Source organism: Limanda limanda, chromosome 1, assembly GCF_963576545.1.
Source record: "Limanda limanda chromosome 1, fLimLim1.1, whole genome shotgun sequence".
Taxonomy (NCBI): Eukaryota; Metazoa; Chordata; class Actinopteri; order Pleuronectiformes; family Pleuronectidae; genus Limanda; species Limanda limanda.
In genome coordinates, this window is record NC_083636.1 from 19,092,942 (window position 1) to 19,108,437 (window position 15,496).

Below are 15,496 nucleotides of genomic sequence, written 5' to 3' on the forward strand. Positions count from 1 at the left end.
TATCTCTATAGGACCTCCATTAGGCCATCACAACAAAAATATCAGATTTCTGAAAACATGACAGAAAGGTTTTGCCTTAAGTATTTTATTCAACATTGAGTTTTGATTTTAAATTTCATTTTTACACCATAACAGCTACCTGCCCACCCTTACCTACACTGCTTGTCTTTCTTTGCACACATATATTTATTACACATCTCTTTTGTTGTAATACATGATGTTTAGAGTTACATGGCATTGCATCAAAAACAACAATCAAATTGTCCTTGCTTTTATCAAACCTTTGATTTCATGTCATTGAGAAAGTTATGGTGATGTGATATCAGTTATAGATCATGTAGGCACAGTCCGGATCAATTTATAGTTATTTCAATGAAGAAGTATTCACATAACAAGAGATAGGGTTTTTCCTGCCAGAGGTTGCAATTTGAAAACAAGACTTGTCTGTGATTTGTAACATTATCTGGAAAAACCAAGTATGAATGGAATCTGTGTAGGCATATTCTCAGAAATGGATATTGCAGTAATTAGACCTATAATCAGATTTATTTTTGACTCTTACACAGAGTGAGGCAGTTATATCATTACCTCCTTGGCTTGTCATTGAATTGAATCAAAGTAAACAGTTAACAATCAGTAACCTGATGTGTGACAATCAGAGGTAGAAGCTCAATTCAGTTCTGTAAAATGCTTCATGGAGAATTCTGATCACAGAAATTGTCCAGTGAATAACAGGGGTTTCTTCTCTGTTGACATTATTGCCTGATTCTCTTCTCACCAAACCTGAACATCAGCTATGAATGAGCACATCCGAATCAGAGAGAAGACCTCGCGTTTTTAAAAGCAACATCAGACCCTTCCTCTTCCTCCATGTCACCTTCAACCCATAATCCCTCTCTGGCGTGTCCGCCACCAAAATGTCAGGTGGATGATTACTTGGCGGTGAACATGATTGAGCCAGTAGCAGGTGTACAGAGGGGGAAGAGGGACAACTTCTCCCCTCTTGTATTAGTTTCGGTGTGTCCACATCTGGGGCTGGACCAATACTGCTTAACTCAGTTGAGTCAGGTGTTAAAGCGTTCGCTGGAACTGTGCGTTTCTCCCCTCGAATAGGTGAGGCTTCAGCCTGGTCAACACATCTGCTGGAGGATGAAGCACCATCAGAAAATCTCTCCTCTTTCTTTTTCCTAATTGAGGACGACTGTCTCTTTGGCAACTGTACATGCTGTGCACATGAAACCGCCTTTTTGATTCGGCATGATCTGTGTGGTAGATTTCCCTCATCGGGCACAGCAGCCGACTCTGTGGCTTTGTTTGCACGTGTGCTCTTTGGTTGATGGTCTCTTGACCTTGTCTGGAACGATAACGAGGGGAATTTGCATACACTGGTTTTCCTGGACAGCTGACTGCATCGGTCAAGGATGCTCGTAGCGGACTGACATTTCCTCCTCCCTCTTCTTGCTGGAGGTGCAGCTGCGAGTGAGGTGTCAAATTGTGGGTTTACCTGAAAGATTGACAAGTCATATAATTATTCATATTAAGCCGGTGAAATAGCTGCACAGGAAGCTCACATCGACGCACAACTTACCCACGAATTAAGAGTGGAGCTGCTCTGTGCTTGTGTCTCTGTGAAGAACTCTTTGGGTTGAAGAGCTGCTCGCACATCGGGCTCATTTTGGAGTCTGGCTCCGTTCAGTGGTCGCTCCAGAAACAGCAATGGAGGCTTCCCTGTGTTTGAGGCTTTACGGGGCATCAATAGAATTCATTCCCGTCCAGCTAAATAAATAAAAACACCAATAAAACTCGTTTAAAACATTTAGAAGAGCATCACAACAACGTAGATCCACGACCAGCTGTTTTACCTTTGTTACGTTTCCATTCGTAGTTACAGCCCTAATATTAAACTTACTTTATTTGGTTCCTTGCGTAAGACACATGCGTCATCAGGTGTCATTAACACACATGTATATTAAAGTTAAATACTTCGTTGTTGTTGTTGTTTTAACTATGAACGTTTTGTTTTGCTTTCTCCTCGAGTTCCAAATCATTTCCCGGTTTCCGCCACCCTCGCCTCCGATTGGCTGCGTTGCCTTCTCCCGTCGAGCTACTATTGGTGGAATCTTGCAAAGACGTCATCACAGCGGGCCGGGGCAGCGCCAAAATTCAAAATTGTCTCCGGGCTGCAGAAGACGTCATGTAAATACAAGAAGGAGCCTTTTTGTTTTATTGATATCATGAAGTATTTGGATTATTTGACTCCACGCTGAATGCAGACACGGGTTTGAATCCCCAGCGGGAGCCAGGCAGGTCGAGCGGAAGAGCCCGGAACATCGCAGTAATGTGAAGGTTCGTCTCCGGTTCTTCACAATAGCACAGGGCGACTAGCCTCCATGCTAGCGTGGCTAACCCTTAGCCCCCCTGTCGCATTTATCACAAAGAATTGCTGTAATATCGGATAACTCGTTGCAGCAGCGTGTTGGAAGCGATTCATTCAGGTTAATGGAGACAATGGAAGTCCTTTGAGTCTTTTAGCTGCACGACGTGTCGCCATTGTTCCACCGATTCACCTCCTGTTGAAGCCAACCCCCGCAACATGCTAGTTCAACGGTTTCACCACTTCCTACTCACATGTACATCGTAATGCAGATATTTTGTGATGTTTTATCAACAATCTGACTCAAATGTGTAATTCGGCATTGTTTACGTAAACAACACATCACTTATTGGGATTAAAAAGTACTTATTTAGGATCGCAACGCCCCTTGTAGACGATACAAAGCAGCTGCACAAACTGTCCTCAGATCGGTTGTGTGTTTCTTTGTAATCCTGGTGTTTTAATTAAATATAATATGTTTACTGAGTTATTTGCACTAAACGTTACACAGAACACGTAACGTCTGTTGTTCTGGATCAACTGATTCATGCAAACAGACAGTTTGTTAGTTAGTGCAGAGCTGAGAAACTGAAACACAGAAATTAATTCTAAGCTTTTAGTATAATTGGAATATGTTTTTTTACCAGTGAGGGTTGCTTTTCTTTGTCAATCAGCGAAAAGGAGCAAAGGTTTGAAACCAGGCTAACAGCTGGCAAGTAGCTTTGCACCGATTTCACAATCTGTATGTGCTTCATGTTAGAAAGCTGAAACGCAGAATAAAAACAAAGAAGACACAAGACATCATAGTGAAATGGATAATACATACATAATGTTGTTATTTTTATAAATAGATGAATTCAGCATCAGATTAAATGGAGGATGAAGGTAAACTATAACCACTCACCAGTTTTAAGTTTGCAAGGATTAACGGTTTATAATCAGATTTTAAAAGCAGACACTGTTGTAGCAGACCTTACGTCAAGTATAGAGTATATTCTAAGTTATTAAGAGGACATCTTTACCTCAAGTTTCATTTACTGGGAGTTATTGTCAATGTTTAGCTGTCTTTGTAACAATCGTATGTAATTCTGAGTCGACTGCTTGTGCGTTTGCTTTGTACAGAATTCCAGTAAAGAACAAGCGGCTTTTCAGTGATCTGCTGACCATGAGACGGAGTCCAAGGAGACCCCTGATCCTCAAAAGAAGGAAGCTGCCATTTCAGCAAAATGACGAGACAACAGCAGCTGGATCGCAAAGCCAGTTTGCTGCGTCCGGCTCAGAAGAATCCACGAAACCGGACATGAGTCGGTGCTTCCCCGATGGGATCCGCATCATGAACCACCCCTCCATGCCTGACACTCAGGTGGTCGTCATTCCCAAGACAGCTGACCTGCAAAGTATCATCGGGGCCCTCACTGCCAAAGGCAAAGAGTGTGGCGCCCAGGGACCTAACAAGTTCATCCTTCTGAGTGAGAGCGGCAGCTGCAACAATGGATCCTTTTGTCAGACTGCTGCTGAACTGGATGGCGTCTCTACAATAAGAGCAGACGGACAACCAGTGAAAGTGGAAACTATGTGCAAGCCCCCTGACCCTAAACCGCTCACTGGAATTAAATCATGTAAAGACCTGAGATTATTTTGGCACATTCTTGTCAGTATCTTTTTTTGTGTAAGCCCTAATGTAGTTTTTTTATTCTCAGTTAACAAGGAACTGGAGTGTCGCCCTTTAGACGAAAGCCTCACCAGCATGCAGTGGCTGGGCAAAATGAGCCCATCTACCGTGGAACCAGCTCTTCCCAAGCAGGTGCCCGGCAAAGAGAACCGCGACCCAGATGTACAAGCTCCTCAGGTCAGCTGCTCCTTCTCATTCTCTCACTGGGATTGGTAATGTTCATAAACAGCTGCTTCTGTGGGAGGAACACTGATCTCAGGCATGTCCCAACAATTTCCCCTAGACTCTGTCCTTTAACCAGCCTGTCACTGAAATGCTACCATTTTCTATTCTTCTGTGTTTTAATTCCTCTTTTCTACAGGCACAGGAAAATCCAGCCGAGGAAGAAGCTGTTCAACAAGCTACGTCAGAAAGGCCACCGTACTCCTACATGGCCATGATCCAGTTTGCCATCAACAGTCAAAAGAACAGAAGGATGACACTGAAAGAGATTTACACTTGGATCGAGGAGCACTTCCCTTACTTTAGAGAGGTGGCCAAACCAGGATGGAAGGTACAATAGAACTATACAGTGTAAAATTCATGGACACATATGCCACAATATGTGACAAAGTAAACCTTTCATCAGAGACTGAAACATGCATTTAAGATTTTTCTTATTCACTATTCTAGAATTCCATCCGCCATAACCTCTCTCTGCACGACATGTTCATTCGTGACACGTCACCGGACGGTAAAGTTTCTTTCTGGACCATCCGGCCCGAAGCAAATCGATGTCTCACTCTTGATCAGGTTTACAGGGTTAGCGCAACTTTTCACTGATCCATTGTTTTGCGGAATTAAACTTTGTGTCACTTTTGACTTGTTTTGGATTTCAACTTCTGTATTTTCCCCTTCTCCCTTCCTATCGCTCTCCACAGCCGGGTTGTGACCCAATGACTGCTCCTGTCCATGTGCCAATGCTTTTATTTCCCCATCAAGTAAGACTGATTTACTCTTCTTTCAGCATTCCCGTCAGGCAGCCGATGAAGGGACAGTAAAATCAAGAGATCCAATGAATTCAGCGGCAGCCGCTAATGTGAGGTTGAGGGAAAATAACTTTTGGACATGTATCCAAGTAGGGACAGACATAAGACAAGTTGTTTTCGCAGGTTGTCACGAATGTATAGTCAAAAATTAGAGGGCACAGTTATGGTAGTAAAGCAATAGAATTGTTTTGTTCCTTTCCCCCCCCACAGCAACTAAAGAAGGTGCTTCCTGATGCAAGAAAGACACAAACTGGCTCTGGTGAGTTAACAGAGAGGAAGGACTTTAGGAGAGTTAACTGAGGAGACAGTAACAGTTTGAAGAAGGCAAATATACAGAAATATTCATTTTAAAATGACCTCTGAGTTACTACTGTCTTCTCTGTTCAGAGAGAAAGATGAAACCTCTCCTTCCTCGAACCGACTCGTACTTGGTCCCGATCCAGCTCCCTGTCTCCTCCCCCTTCTACCTGCCGTCCTCGTCGGCCCCGTTTCTCCTGGCGTCCTCGCAGCAGAAAAGGAACATTTCACGAGGAACCAAGAGAGTGCGGATAGCCCCTAAGGTAACGTCTCTGCCCTGCACCACAGAATGATGGATAAATCCAAATAGTCTTTAAAGTACTAAATCTGATATAATTCAGCATAATAGTCATATGGGATCAGCTTTTCAGGAGATCCAAGTGGTTGTGGGTAGATTTTAAAAAAAATGTCGGAAACGTGTGTGAATTTGATGGTATTTTTGTCTGACAGGTGGAAAAAAGTGAGTCTCCAGCTGTGGTTCTGCTTCCTGAGAAGAGCGATTGCTATCAGAGGGAGATAAAGCAGGAGCCAATGTGTGTTCCGATTAAATGCGAGACTCCCAAAGCCCCCCCGAGGACACAAGCCAGCAGCTCCAGACGTAAACAGCGTCTGATTCGCTCTGTTGACGAGGAGCCCGTCCTCCTTTGTCCTGACAACAATTTCTTTGACTCTGGCGTCGCCTCCGATGCCTCCATGTTCCACGACATGCAGGACACTACCGTGGACGAGCAGAAGCCTGAGCAGCACACCCCCGAACGGGAGTTCTCCTTCAAGACCCCCATAAAAAGTAACAGCCAACTGAGCTCCTCCACCCCCAGCAAGCCCCCTTGTAACGCCACACCCGAGACCTGGAAGGTGACCCCTGTGGGCAAAGGGCTTCAGAACGTTCTGGATTTCAGCCCCATCCGCACACCGGGTGGTCCCGCCGTCACCCCCCGCCACGACTACAACTCGTTCAGTTTCAGCAGCACTCCATTTAAAGACTGGCCTCTGTTTAACTCCCCCAGGGAGCTGCTCAACTCCGCTACCTCCAGAGTCACAGAACCAGCAGACTCTCCCACCGACGGCCCCCAGAGCAGCTGCTCCAGAGAGCTGCTCCAGGCCGGAGGTGTCACACCCACTAACCGCTCCATCACAGAGGGTCTCGTCCTCGATACCATGAACGACAGCTTGAGCAAGATACTGGTGGACATTAGCTTCTCCTGTCTGGACGATGACGACCTGGGTATGGCCAACATCAGCTGGTCCGAGTTCATTCCACAGTTTAAGTAGCTGAAGGGCAGGAATATTGTGTATATATTACAGTGACTTTTTTTCAAAACACTATAGGATGGATAGCTGGAACAGAAACAGCAAAGCAGGTGCAAACGTACAAGAAATCTGAGATATGAAGACCACAAGCTTTTGGGTAAACACGAACAATTCATAGATTTTTCATAACTATAACTGTCAGTTTATCAGCACTTCACTTTTTCTGTATTTATTTTACCTGATTTGATTTCACTCCATAACAACACTAAAGTAAAACTGAAGAGAAGCTGCTCTCTAGGCTGTCATTTCTGCTGGAGTTTGATTGGGCCTAAGTTGCAGCTTTAATGTGAAGAATGCATCCTTCCATTCAGTTGTTGTGGTTGTTCATTGGAATTAGCTTCCCTTTGCATCTGCTCTGCTTCCTTCATATGTTTCTGGCTGGCGTTTGTAATCAAAACCGTTTTTTGCAGAATTATTGACAGGGACGCTTAGTAAGTCCTATTTCCTCCAATCGCTTTTTTTGCATCATTCAATAATCGGTCCTGTTTTCTTTTATCTTCTATCCTTACTGTTGTGTCCGTCTGTATTTGTGAAGGAATCTAGAGAAGAGAAGTGAGTGTATATGTATGTTGATTTGCACATTTTAATATATATTTTTCGATTTTTACATATATAAATGTAAAGACATTTATATTACTGCTTGGTCAGCCAGCAAGGCGTCTCTGTGCCTTTTGGCCCGGTCGGCCTCCTGGAATCAGCTTCTAGACTTTTAGATTGTGATTTAGAAGTGTTGGTAATAAAAAAACAAACAGCAATAGGATTGTAAAAAAACATTTAAAAGTTGAGACATCACAGTAATTGCTCTTCAGTTGGTTAGTATCTATCTTCAGGGCACTTTGTATCAGCCAGAGGGATTTTTAAACATTTCACATCTTTGGAAACAAAATGCTTCATATGTTGTGTCAGTAAATCATAGATTCTGTTTCAATGACAACACCTACTGCCTTTTTTAAATTATCATGTAGCACAGACGGGAAAACAGGGAACATGTCAGAACACTTTTTTCAGCACCATCATTGGAGGATGGAATGAGATATGTACATTTTGTTTTGTTTTAAGATTTCACAAACTAATCACTGACTAGCAAGTGTGTTGTGTTTACTTCATGAGACTTAAATCGCAGTAACCTGATGTGTTTGCAGTTGCAGGATCAGAATGTTGTGGCCTTTAGCAAACTGCTTCATGTGCCTTCTTGTTGTTTGTATATGACTGTACAATAAAACTGTTGGTGTTTATACCTGTGAAGGTTCTCAATCATCCAGATCATCGTGTCTGCAGGAGTTCAACAAGTGGACGTTGGCCACTGGACATGCGTGTACTCACATTAAACATATTTAAAAAGCTAATTTACAAGAAAGTCTTCAAAATGAAATACAGCAGAGTAGTGATACCAAACACAGCCAGACAATGCTACCTTTTAAGATGACGAATGTTAGTCTTAATACAATGTAGGTCGCGTCGAGTCTCTAAAGTACTAAAACTCCATTTCAGCTTATATTACTAATAATGAGGAATAGGTGAACATCAAATAGATTTTTCTAAAAGATGGTTTCTTTCATTTTAGTGAATTCTCATCACACATCACTTCTAATAAGTTTGGTTTGAATTAGTTATTTGATGCGATAAAAACGGGGAAACGTCATGATTGACAGCTGAGACTGACTTGTGATTTGTCGATCATGTGTATCGGCTGGACCTCACGATATCACGTCTCCATCCCATAATCGCTACTGTGCAACATGGCAGCGATATTTTGGCTTCATTTCTGGACGGTGAGTGGACTTGGAGCGTCCATCTTTAAATACAGACTATTCTTTAGCCCTGGTATTTGCTGACATATCTTGGAAAATTTGATTTTTTTTGGGGCCTTTATCTTCAGAGATGAGAGATGTGATGGAGATGCACTCACACACACAGATATTAAAACACTGCCCATCTTGTATGGCAATGCCAAGTAAGCAAGAAATGTTCCAGGCATTTGTTAAGGTGGTATCCAGGAACTTTGCCTGCAGGGGGCGTGATGTCCTCATCCTCAGTATGTCTGGATTTCCTGTTGAGCCACTTCCAGAAGGATCTGCATCTGCTTGCTGCAGAAATCTGTGGATGCAGAAGAGAGAGAATCCGACTTATAAAAAAGCTGAGACGGCTTTTCATTCCAGTCTGGCAGCCTCAAGCTCGAGGTTAAAACAATGGCCTATTGTATCGTCTGAGCTATGTTAAGTGCATTTTTGCATTTGAAGAATATACTTCTGCTTTTACTCGTCTTTATGGGGTAAAAAATTACTTGAATTAGAATTTGTGCTTTTAAATTAAAACAAAGCCTTTAACTCTTTGGAGTGCTGGGATATTTTGGCAGGTTTTTAATGCTTTTGAACTTCATAGAAGTTCGAGCAGTGACAAGTTGGCCGATCCTGTGACTCACTGAAGATACGTCTGAACCTCTTGGGCAGACGGAAGCGGTGGACGGTCACGTAGTAAACTGGGATTCCGGTCAGTGTGAGAAAGCAGCTTGCGCCGGTGTTGAAGGGGTCAGAAAACAGAGACATGCCCACGATGAAGAAACAAGCCACCGTGAAGGTGACTGCGATGAGCACGGGCACCTGAGGGTTCGTTGGGAAAAGTGCAGACATGATGACAGTGGTCAGATCAGGTCAGGGTACAGAGAGATAGACGGTAAAAAACAGTTCTGGTGGTCAGCACGATGCACTCGAACCTTGAAGGGCCTCGGGAGGAGAGGGAACCGGTGCCGATGGATGAGCATCCCCAGGGTTGTCAAAGCGATGAAGAACCAACGCGAGAAGGAGACGAAGTTGATGAGCTGGTAAATCTCCCCGTTGAATATCATCAACATCGCCAAGGGGTACTGAAGACGGACAAGACTGAGTGTCAGAATAAAAGCAATAACAATACCAAGAATACTTCTAATAATAATAATTGTAAGAATCCGGGTTTTGACAGACAAGGCAGACGACAAAGATATTTGGAAGTAAAGTCCCTTGAAACTCTTTACCTGAAACATCACAGCAGGCAAAGGCGTCCGCCTGCGGATGTGAATCATGGAAAAGATCAGCGGCCAGTGGCCCTCCCTGCCTCCAACAAACAGCATCCTGCAACACAAAGAGCGAGCACAACTTACAACCAGGTTCTCAGCCCAAACACAAACACACAAAGGACAATAACCATCTCTCTGCCTCCAGATTACCTTGGTGATCCAAACAAGCCCCCATTGAGAGCTCCGAGGCACGACAGGGCCACGAGGACTGGGATCACAGGAGCAATCGTCTGGATGGCGCGGTTGGCAAACGTCTGCAGAGACACAGGAGCAGACAAACGCTCGATAACAACATACAACAGTTGGTCTGTTTGGTCCAGATTTTGCCTTTTAATTTCGGATCACTGACCATGGCCACAGCGTCAGACAGCAGCAGCTCAGCGGGCGTCATCATGGTGTAGTAGGCCACGTTGGTGAGCACGTACAGGATCGTCACTGTCACCATGGAGCTGGTTATGGCCAGCGGGATGTTTCTGAGGAGACACCATTCACACAGAGGACGCAGGATTGTTGTTTCACCACAGAAACACAAACAGATTCTGATTGACAGACTAAATGATCAGACACAAATCAGAATATGGTGGGTGGTCCCAGTCGAGATAATGAATAGGAAAACACACCTTTGATTTGGCAGAAGGTATGAGAGCATCCTCACTACGCTAATGGTGCATCGCAGTGTTAATATCTAGAAATATTTCAGCTTCTTTTAGTCAGGGGAAGAGGAGACGTATCGTCCATCTTCACAAACAGTCTATGAACCACAGAGAAATGATGTTGAATGTAAAATACCTGTTTGGGTTTATGACCTCTTCTGTGACACAGTTCAGATAAAACCTGAGGGAGAAAACAGAAAAGTCAGACTCACAAGCACAGAGTTCAGATTGTCGGTTGTAAAATATGAACCTACCATCCACCATAGGCATATAGGCCGTTATAGAAGGCCAACGGCAGCCTGTCCAATGTTAATGAGTCGACCTCAAACCCGTTCTGGAAGTTCTCTGTGTGGCCTGGAAAGAAAAGTGAGAAAAGTATCTGAGCGTCATCGACAACTTATAACTCGCCTGTAACCTCAGAGGGAACCATCACATCCTCTCACCTTTGCCTAATGCGATGAAACCAGGGACGATGATGAGCACCAGAGCAAACATTTTAACGAAGGTCAAGGCAATCTGGGTGCGATAGGCGAGGGTCACACTCCAGCAGTTGACCACCGTGACGAATGCTGCAGAGATACAAGACAAACGACAGGTAAAAGAAGAGTTTATATATGGATCCTAATCAGAGATCACTCTGAGGCGTATGAAGGCGTCGTGGGTGGAAGAAGGTCGTGTGAAACCACTCACTCACTCCGAGGACGCTGACGAGTCTGATGAGCCCCATGGGAGGATCACAAGGCTCAAAGAAGGGCTCCACCACGTAGCGGCCGAACGCCAGGGACACGTAGGCAGCCACGGCCGGTCTGGAGATGGAAAACACCTTTGTTACTCACGTCTGCCAAGGAGCTTAGGTTTTAATGTTTGTCTGTTGGTTGCAGAATTATGCAAAAACTGTTTAATGATTTTCTACTGGAAAGGTGGGAAATGGGCCGAGAAAGATCTCATTTAAGTTTGGTCTGAATCCAAAAATGGCTTTGCATTCAGCACATATGACTGAAGAGATATATAAAACAGACAAGGTGTATATGTATGAGTAGTGGTAGTAGTAGTGGTTTTCTCTGAGTGCCCGGGAAATAATTCATGGATCTAGCTGAAAAGGACATGTGTGAAATCTGACGCAGCTTGATTGAATTTAACGGGACGCGTTCCACCGTGAGTCCAAACTAACCTGACGAATAAGAACTCTATCCAGAGGCGCAGGAAGGCAGGCAGCGGCCCCAGAGTCTCCAGCAGGTAGATGTATTGACCTCCTGACTTTGTGAAACTGGTGCCCAGTTCAGCGAAGCACAAAGCACCTGACGGAACAGACAAGAGGGAACATGTGTCACACGCTGATGAAGACAAATATCTTCTGTAAAGGTGTTTGATGAGAGTTGGCTGCAACACAAAGCGTAACCTTACACAATCACATTTAAACAACACAGGCCTCATAGGGAAAACACAGTGGAACCTTTAGGCACAGTTTCAAAAGTTTATAACATTTCACCTGATACATGTATGTTTTATGCACATACATAGATCAGGGAACACTTTACCCCTGAAGGTCTCTATAGCAACCCCAGTGTTTGAACCCCAGTGTTTGTTTAAACCCTGCAAACAGCCATGCTCCCCCATTGGCAGAGGGGTTTAGGGTTGTTTAGTTACCGCTTGTTTACTGGAGCTTTTGTTTCTAAGCGAAATTTCACTGTGGATGGAAGATGTTCGGGTCAAAACAGAACTTGATTAAAAATCTAGTTTGTTCAACTTGGTGCAGATCCAAATAAAAACGCAGATCTAGGGAATTTAGTGTCCCTGTAGTTAATTGAAGCATTAAATTATTCAATAAAATCTGTTATGATGGTAAATAACCCTATTTATGAGTGTAACAGTTTGAAAAGGATCACACAAATTTCATAATCTTTTATAAGTCATCAATTACTTGTCAAATTCCAAATACTAACTCAAAAGCTCAATAAATAACGACATGAAATAAAAGCTTCAACTCTCAAAACTTACTTTTACCAATTTTAACCGTTTCTTTGCTTTGACTTTTATCCTTTGAAATCATATTGTATTATTTCATCTGCTGTCTTTTTGTCCTCATCAGTATTAAAACACAGCGACATGTTTTCACTTACCGAACAGTGAGAGGATCCCGCACAGCGCCCACACCAGCAGAGACAGTCCCACGCTCCCACTGTTCATCAGGACGCCCTTGGGTGCGATGAAGATGCCACTGCCCACCACCGTCCCGATGATTAAGGACACAGCGGGCAGGAGGCCTATCTGTCTGCGGAGGTGCACCACCTCCTCATCCGTCTCCACCTTCTTCCCGTCTCCCTCTGTCTTCCTCTGCGTGCTCTCCATCGCTGCTTGGCTGCAAACTGACAATCTGAACGAGTCTCCTCTGCTCCTCTGCCTGTTGGAACTTCAATTTTAGTTCTGTCCAGATTCAGTTCCGACCTCTTCATCCCTCTCTCTTCCGTCTGTTGCTCTCCCCAAAACTGGGAGCTCTCCTCTATGTCCTGCCAACCCTCTGGACACAAGTTTGAATTAGTGTGAGGCTGCAGAATGAGATGAGGTACCACCTGCCACAACATGCCCCCTCTCCCCGAATGCCCCCCTCAATTTCTCCTGCATGTATTCTGCTCCCCTCATTGGCTCTCAGCTCGCACCCACCCAACTCGAGGAGGCCAAAGAACGAGCTCCAGCCGCTAACAGAAGCCGTTTAGAAGCTTGACACGTCCCTGATTTGAACAGTTTTTCTTTTCATTGCATGTGTGCTTGCATTCCTGTGCAGCTTGGGGGAGGCCTTCTCGGGTACAGGGGGGGAAAGAGGGTCAGGGTTTGTGAAAGAGGCAGCTGCACAGGCCGCAGGAGGGCGGCTTTTCACCAACAACTTCTTTGCTGTGGAAGTCCTTTATTTCAGCTGCTCTCCTCCTCACATTTTTCATATACACGTGGATCCGAAGCAGTGATATTCCAGCCCGGAACAAACAGGCCTCAGGATAACAGGGAGAAGAAAAACAGAGGAAACTCTATCAGCTTGTTTTTCCTCATTCACACTCGACTGACCACTGCATTGATGTCAGTTTCACTTCATCAGCGACTGTGCTGCTCATTAAAATTCCTCCACACACAGAAAATACCAAGATGTTTCGGTGAAGATGACTGATGAGTATCTGCGGGTTGTAGATGTGAGGGGACAGGACTGTGGGATGTGATGGCTCCTGCTGTGAGTCTGTGACACACGAGGATGTTTGGGATGCATGATAGCATATATTTGAAATCACGACTATTTAAACATAGAGAAGCATCCCTTCTTATTCAGTTTGGTGCATATCGCTCATTCCCTCAGTATCTATTCATCCTTTCCTCTAAATCAATTCCATTATATTACACACTGTTGTGAAGTCCATGCATCCAGCCTGCACAGTAGTTTTTTTCCCTAAAGTCTCTAAAAGTAGAGTAGGAGCCAGAGCTTTTAGCCATCAAGCCCCACTGCTGTGGAATAATCTCTCACTTTCAGTTAGGGAGGCAGACACGCTCTGTTCGTTTAAAAGTAGACTCAAAACCTTCCTTTTTTATAAAGCTTATAGTTAGAGCTAATTTGTGCGATGTTCCAAATTTGATTAAATGGCAAAAACCCCTGATGATGCTAAGACGCACAGGGAATTTATGACACAAGACACACGGAGCTTCTCTTTCCTGCTTCTCCTTCCTTTTCTCCATATTTATCACATCAAGATAATTCTTATCTGATCAGTACATGTTACTAACTTGACCCCTTTTCCCGGAGTTTCTGTGCCTTAGCGCCCGCGGATGCAGGGCCACAGCTGTGGCCGCACCATGGATTATGATTGTGGATCGCGTGTCGGAGGTCGCAATGGTGGATCCAGTTCGGTGGATTCTGTATCGTGCCAGCTGATCGTCGTTGTAATGGAGGATCCTTTGTCGCGTTGGCATCGGATGATGAGGGACCACGACCGAGGCGGCAGCTGATAATGGATTCTAACTGGCGGCGGTGGACAATGACTGTGGATTATAGTGGATCCCATCCTGATGCTGGATCGTGGTCTTGCTGCTGGCCAGAGACTGTGATTGCAGCGGGACTGCCTGACACATAGTATTGAAAAATGTTTAGCCTAATGGATGCTGCTAAAAATCCTGATGATGTTTTCTTACACCTGACATCTATTGCACTTCTGTCCGTCCTGAGAGAGGGATCCCTCACATGTGGCTCTCTCTGAGGTTTCTACATATTTTTACCTGTGAAAAGGGTTTTTAGTAGTTTTTCCTTACTCTTGTTGAGGGTTAAGGACAGAGGATGTCACACAATGTTAAAGCCCCATGAGACGAATTGTTATTTGTGAATGTGGGCTATACAAATAAAACTTGATTGATTGATTGATTGATAGTTTTTCTATCGGGATGTTGTTCTTCCTTTGGCCAGCAGATAGAGCTCTTTTACTTCACTGTGTTTTCTTTCTTCTGTCACTTATTCCTCTTTACATAGTTCTTCTTCTCTAATTTCAACTATGATCTGACTCCTGAATCCTGAGCCCCGCAGGTTGAAATCCCACTCAGCTCTGAATCTTTACCTCCACCTCTCTCTCTCTGAGCGGGTGAATCTGCCCCCAGCTTCCACACCCGACCCAGGAGACGTGAGCCCAACTCCCCTGCCACTTCTCCACCTGAGCTCCCAGGAGTCTTGTCCGGTCGCCTCACTCCCATCGGCTCATCACACTGGGAGAAGAACACAAAGGGAATAAACCCTGACATCTCCCAGGACCCATCTACCCAGGAGGGTCCCCAAGGCTTTTTCCATTCTGTAAATCAGCTGTTGTCAGAATGAGGTACACAAAGGGCTTTCCAGCACAATGAGGAGTCATTATATTATAATGTGATTTCCCTGTGTACACATGCCAATTAAAAAACGTATAGAAATACCCGTGTTTATCACAGGATTTACTCTGAACATGTGTTTCAGGTGTTCACAATTAAACGTGGACAGGATCTTAACATATGTCTCTGGTTAAAAGAGGAACCTTGGGGCGGAGGAGCCGACGTGACATGAAAACATGTGGGAACCGTCATAATGAAGATAAAACACACTGAGGGGCGGGG

The 15,496-nt window shown here is 44.4% G+C and overlaps 3 protein-coding genes across 4 annotated transcripts; 1 reads left to right on the forward strand and 2 right to left on the reverse strand.

The window, feature by feature from the left end:
• Positions 1 to 81: 81 nt before the first annotated feature.
• On the reverse strand, positions 82 to 2,039 carry rhno1 (RAD9-HUS1-RAD1 interacting nuclear orphan 1). Of its 2 annotated transcripts, none has more exons than XM_061076761.1 (3): positions 1,910 to 2,039; positions 1,589 to 1,776; positions 82 to 1,504 (listed from the first exon to the last, which is right to left on the reverse strand). In XM_061076761.1, the coding sequence occupies exons 2-3, from the start codon at positions 1,751 to 1,753 to the stop codon at positions 791 to 793; spliced, it is 879 nt and encodes a 292-aa protein (XP_060932744.1). In that variant the 5' UTR covers positions 1,754 to 1,776; positions 1,910 to 2,039; the 3' UTR covers positions 82 to 790. The 2 variants fall into 2 exon arrangements, with proteins under 2 accessions (XP_060932744.1, XP_060932735.1); XM_061076752.1 differs by having other exon boundaries at positions 1,863 to 2,039.
• A 1,500-nt stretch (positions 2,040 to 3,539) lies between these two features.
• On the forward strand, positions 3,540 to 7,256 carry foxm1 (forkhead box M1). Its single transcript, XM_061076145.1, has 8 exons — positions 3,540 to 3,993; positions 4,075 to 4,223; positions 4,408 to 4,599; positions 4,719 to 4,847; positions 4,967 to 5,026; positions 5,285 to 5,333; positions 5,462 to 5,634; positions 5,822 to 7,256. Exons 1-8 carry the CDS (start codon positions 3,540 to 3,542, stop codon positions 6,641 to 6,643), a joined length of 2,028 nt encoding a protein of 675 aa, XP_060932128.1. The 3' UTR covers positions 6,644 to 7,256.
• A 1,458-nt stretch (positions 7,257 to 8,714) lies between these two features.
• Positions 8,715 to 12,736, reverse strand: si:ch73-352p4.8 (cystine/glutamate transporter). The gene is made up of 12 exons (XM_061077607.1): positions 12,508 to 12,736; positions 11,559 to 11,685; positions 11,078 to 11,193; positions 10,831 to 10,956; positions 10,642 to 10,741; positions 10,524 to 10,568; positions 10,084 to 10,207; positions 9,885 to 9,988; positions 9,693 to 9,789; positions 9,396 to 9,545; positions 9,105 to 9,282; positions 8,715 to 8,779 (listed from the first exon to the last, which is right to left on the reverse strand). The coding sequence occupies exons 1-12, from the start codon at positions 12,734 to 12,736 to the stop codon at positions 8,715 to 8,717; spliced, it is 1,461 nt and encodes a 486-aa protein (XP_060933590.1).
• Between the last annotated feature and the right edge of the window lie 2,760 nt (positions 12,737 to 15,496).

What these genes read in the sequence shown, in the direction of transcription:
- foxm1 (XM_061076145.1), top strand. Translation starts at nt 3,540, where the DNA reads ATGAGACGGAGTCCAAGGAGACCCCTGATCCTCAAAAGAAGGAAGCTG. An exon ending in TGGCCAAACCAGGATGGAAG is followed by an intron (nt 4,600 to 4,718) that starts GTACAATAGAAC and finishes TCACTATTCTAG; the next exon opens with AATTCCATCCGCCATAACCT. An exon ending in GAGTGCGGATAGCCCCTAAG is followed by an intron (nt 5,635 to 5,821) that starts GTAACGTCTCTG and finishes TTTGTCTGACAG; the next exon opens with GTGGAAAAAAGTGAGTCTCC.
- si:ch73-352p4.8 (XM_061077607.1), bottom strand. Translation starts at nt 12,736, where the DNA reads ATGGAGAGCACGCAGAGGAAGACAGAGGGAGACGGGAAGAAGGTGGAG. An exon ending in CGGGATCCTCTCACTGTTCG is followed by an intron (nt 11,686 to 12,507) that starts GTAAGTGAAAAC and finishes CTGTTCCGTCAG; the next exon opens with GTGCTTTGTGCTTCGCTGAA. An exon ending in TGTCTGACGCTGTGGCCATG is followed by an intron (nt 9,989 to 10,083) that starts GTCAGTGATCCG and finishes GTGTCTCTGCAG; the next exon opens with ACGTTTGCCAACCGCGCCAT.
- rhno1 (XM_061076761.1), bottom strand. Translation starts at nt 1,753, where the DNA reads ATGCCCCGTAAAGCCTCAAACACAGGGAAGCCTCCATTGCTGTTTCTG. An exon ending in GCTCCACTCTTAATTCGTGG is followed by an intron (nt 1,505 to 1,588) that starts GTAAGTTGTGCG and finishes TCAATCTTTCAG; the next exon opens with GTAAACCCACAATTTGACAC.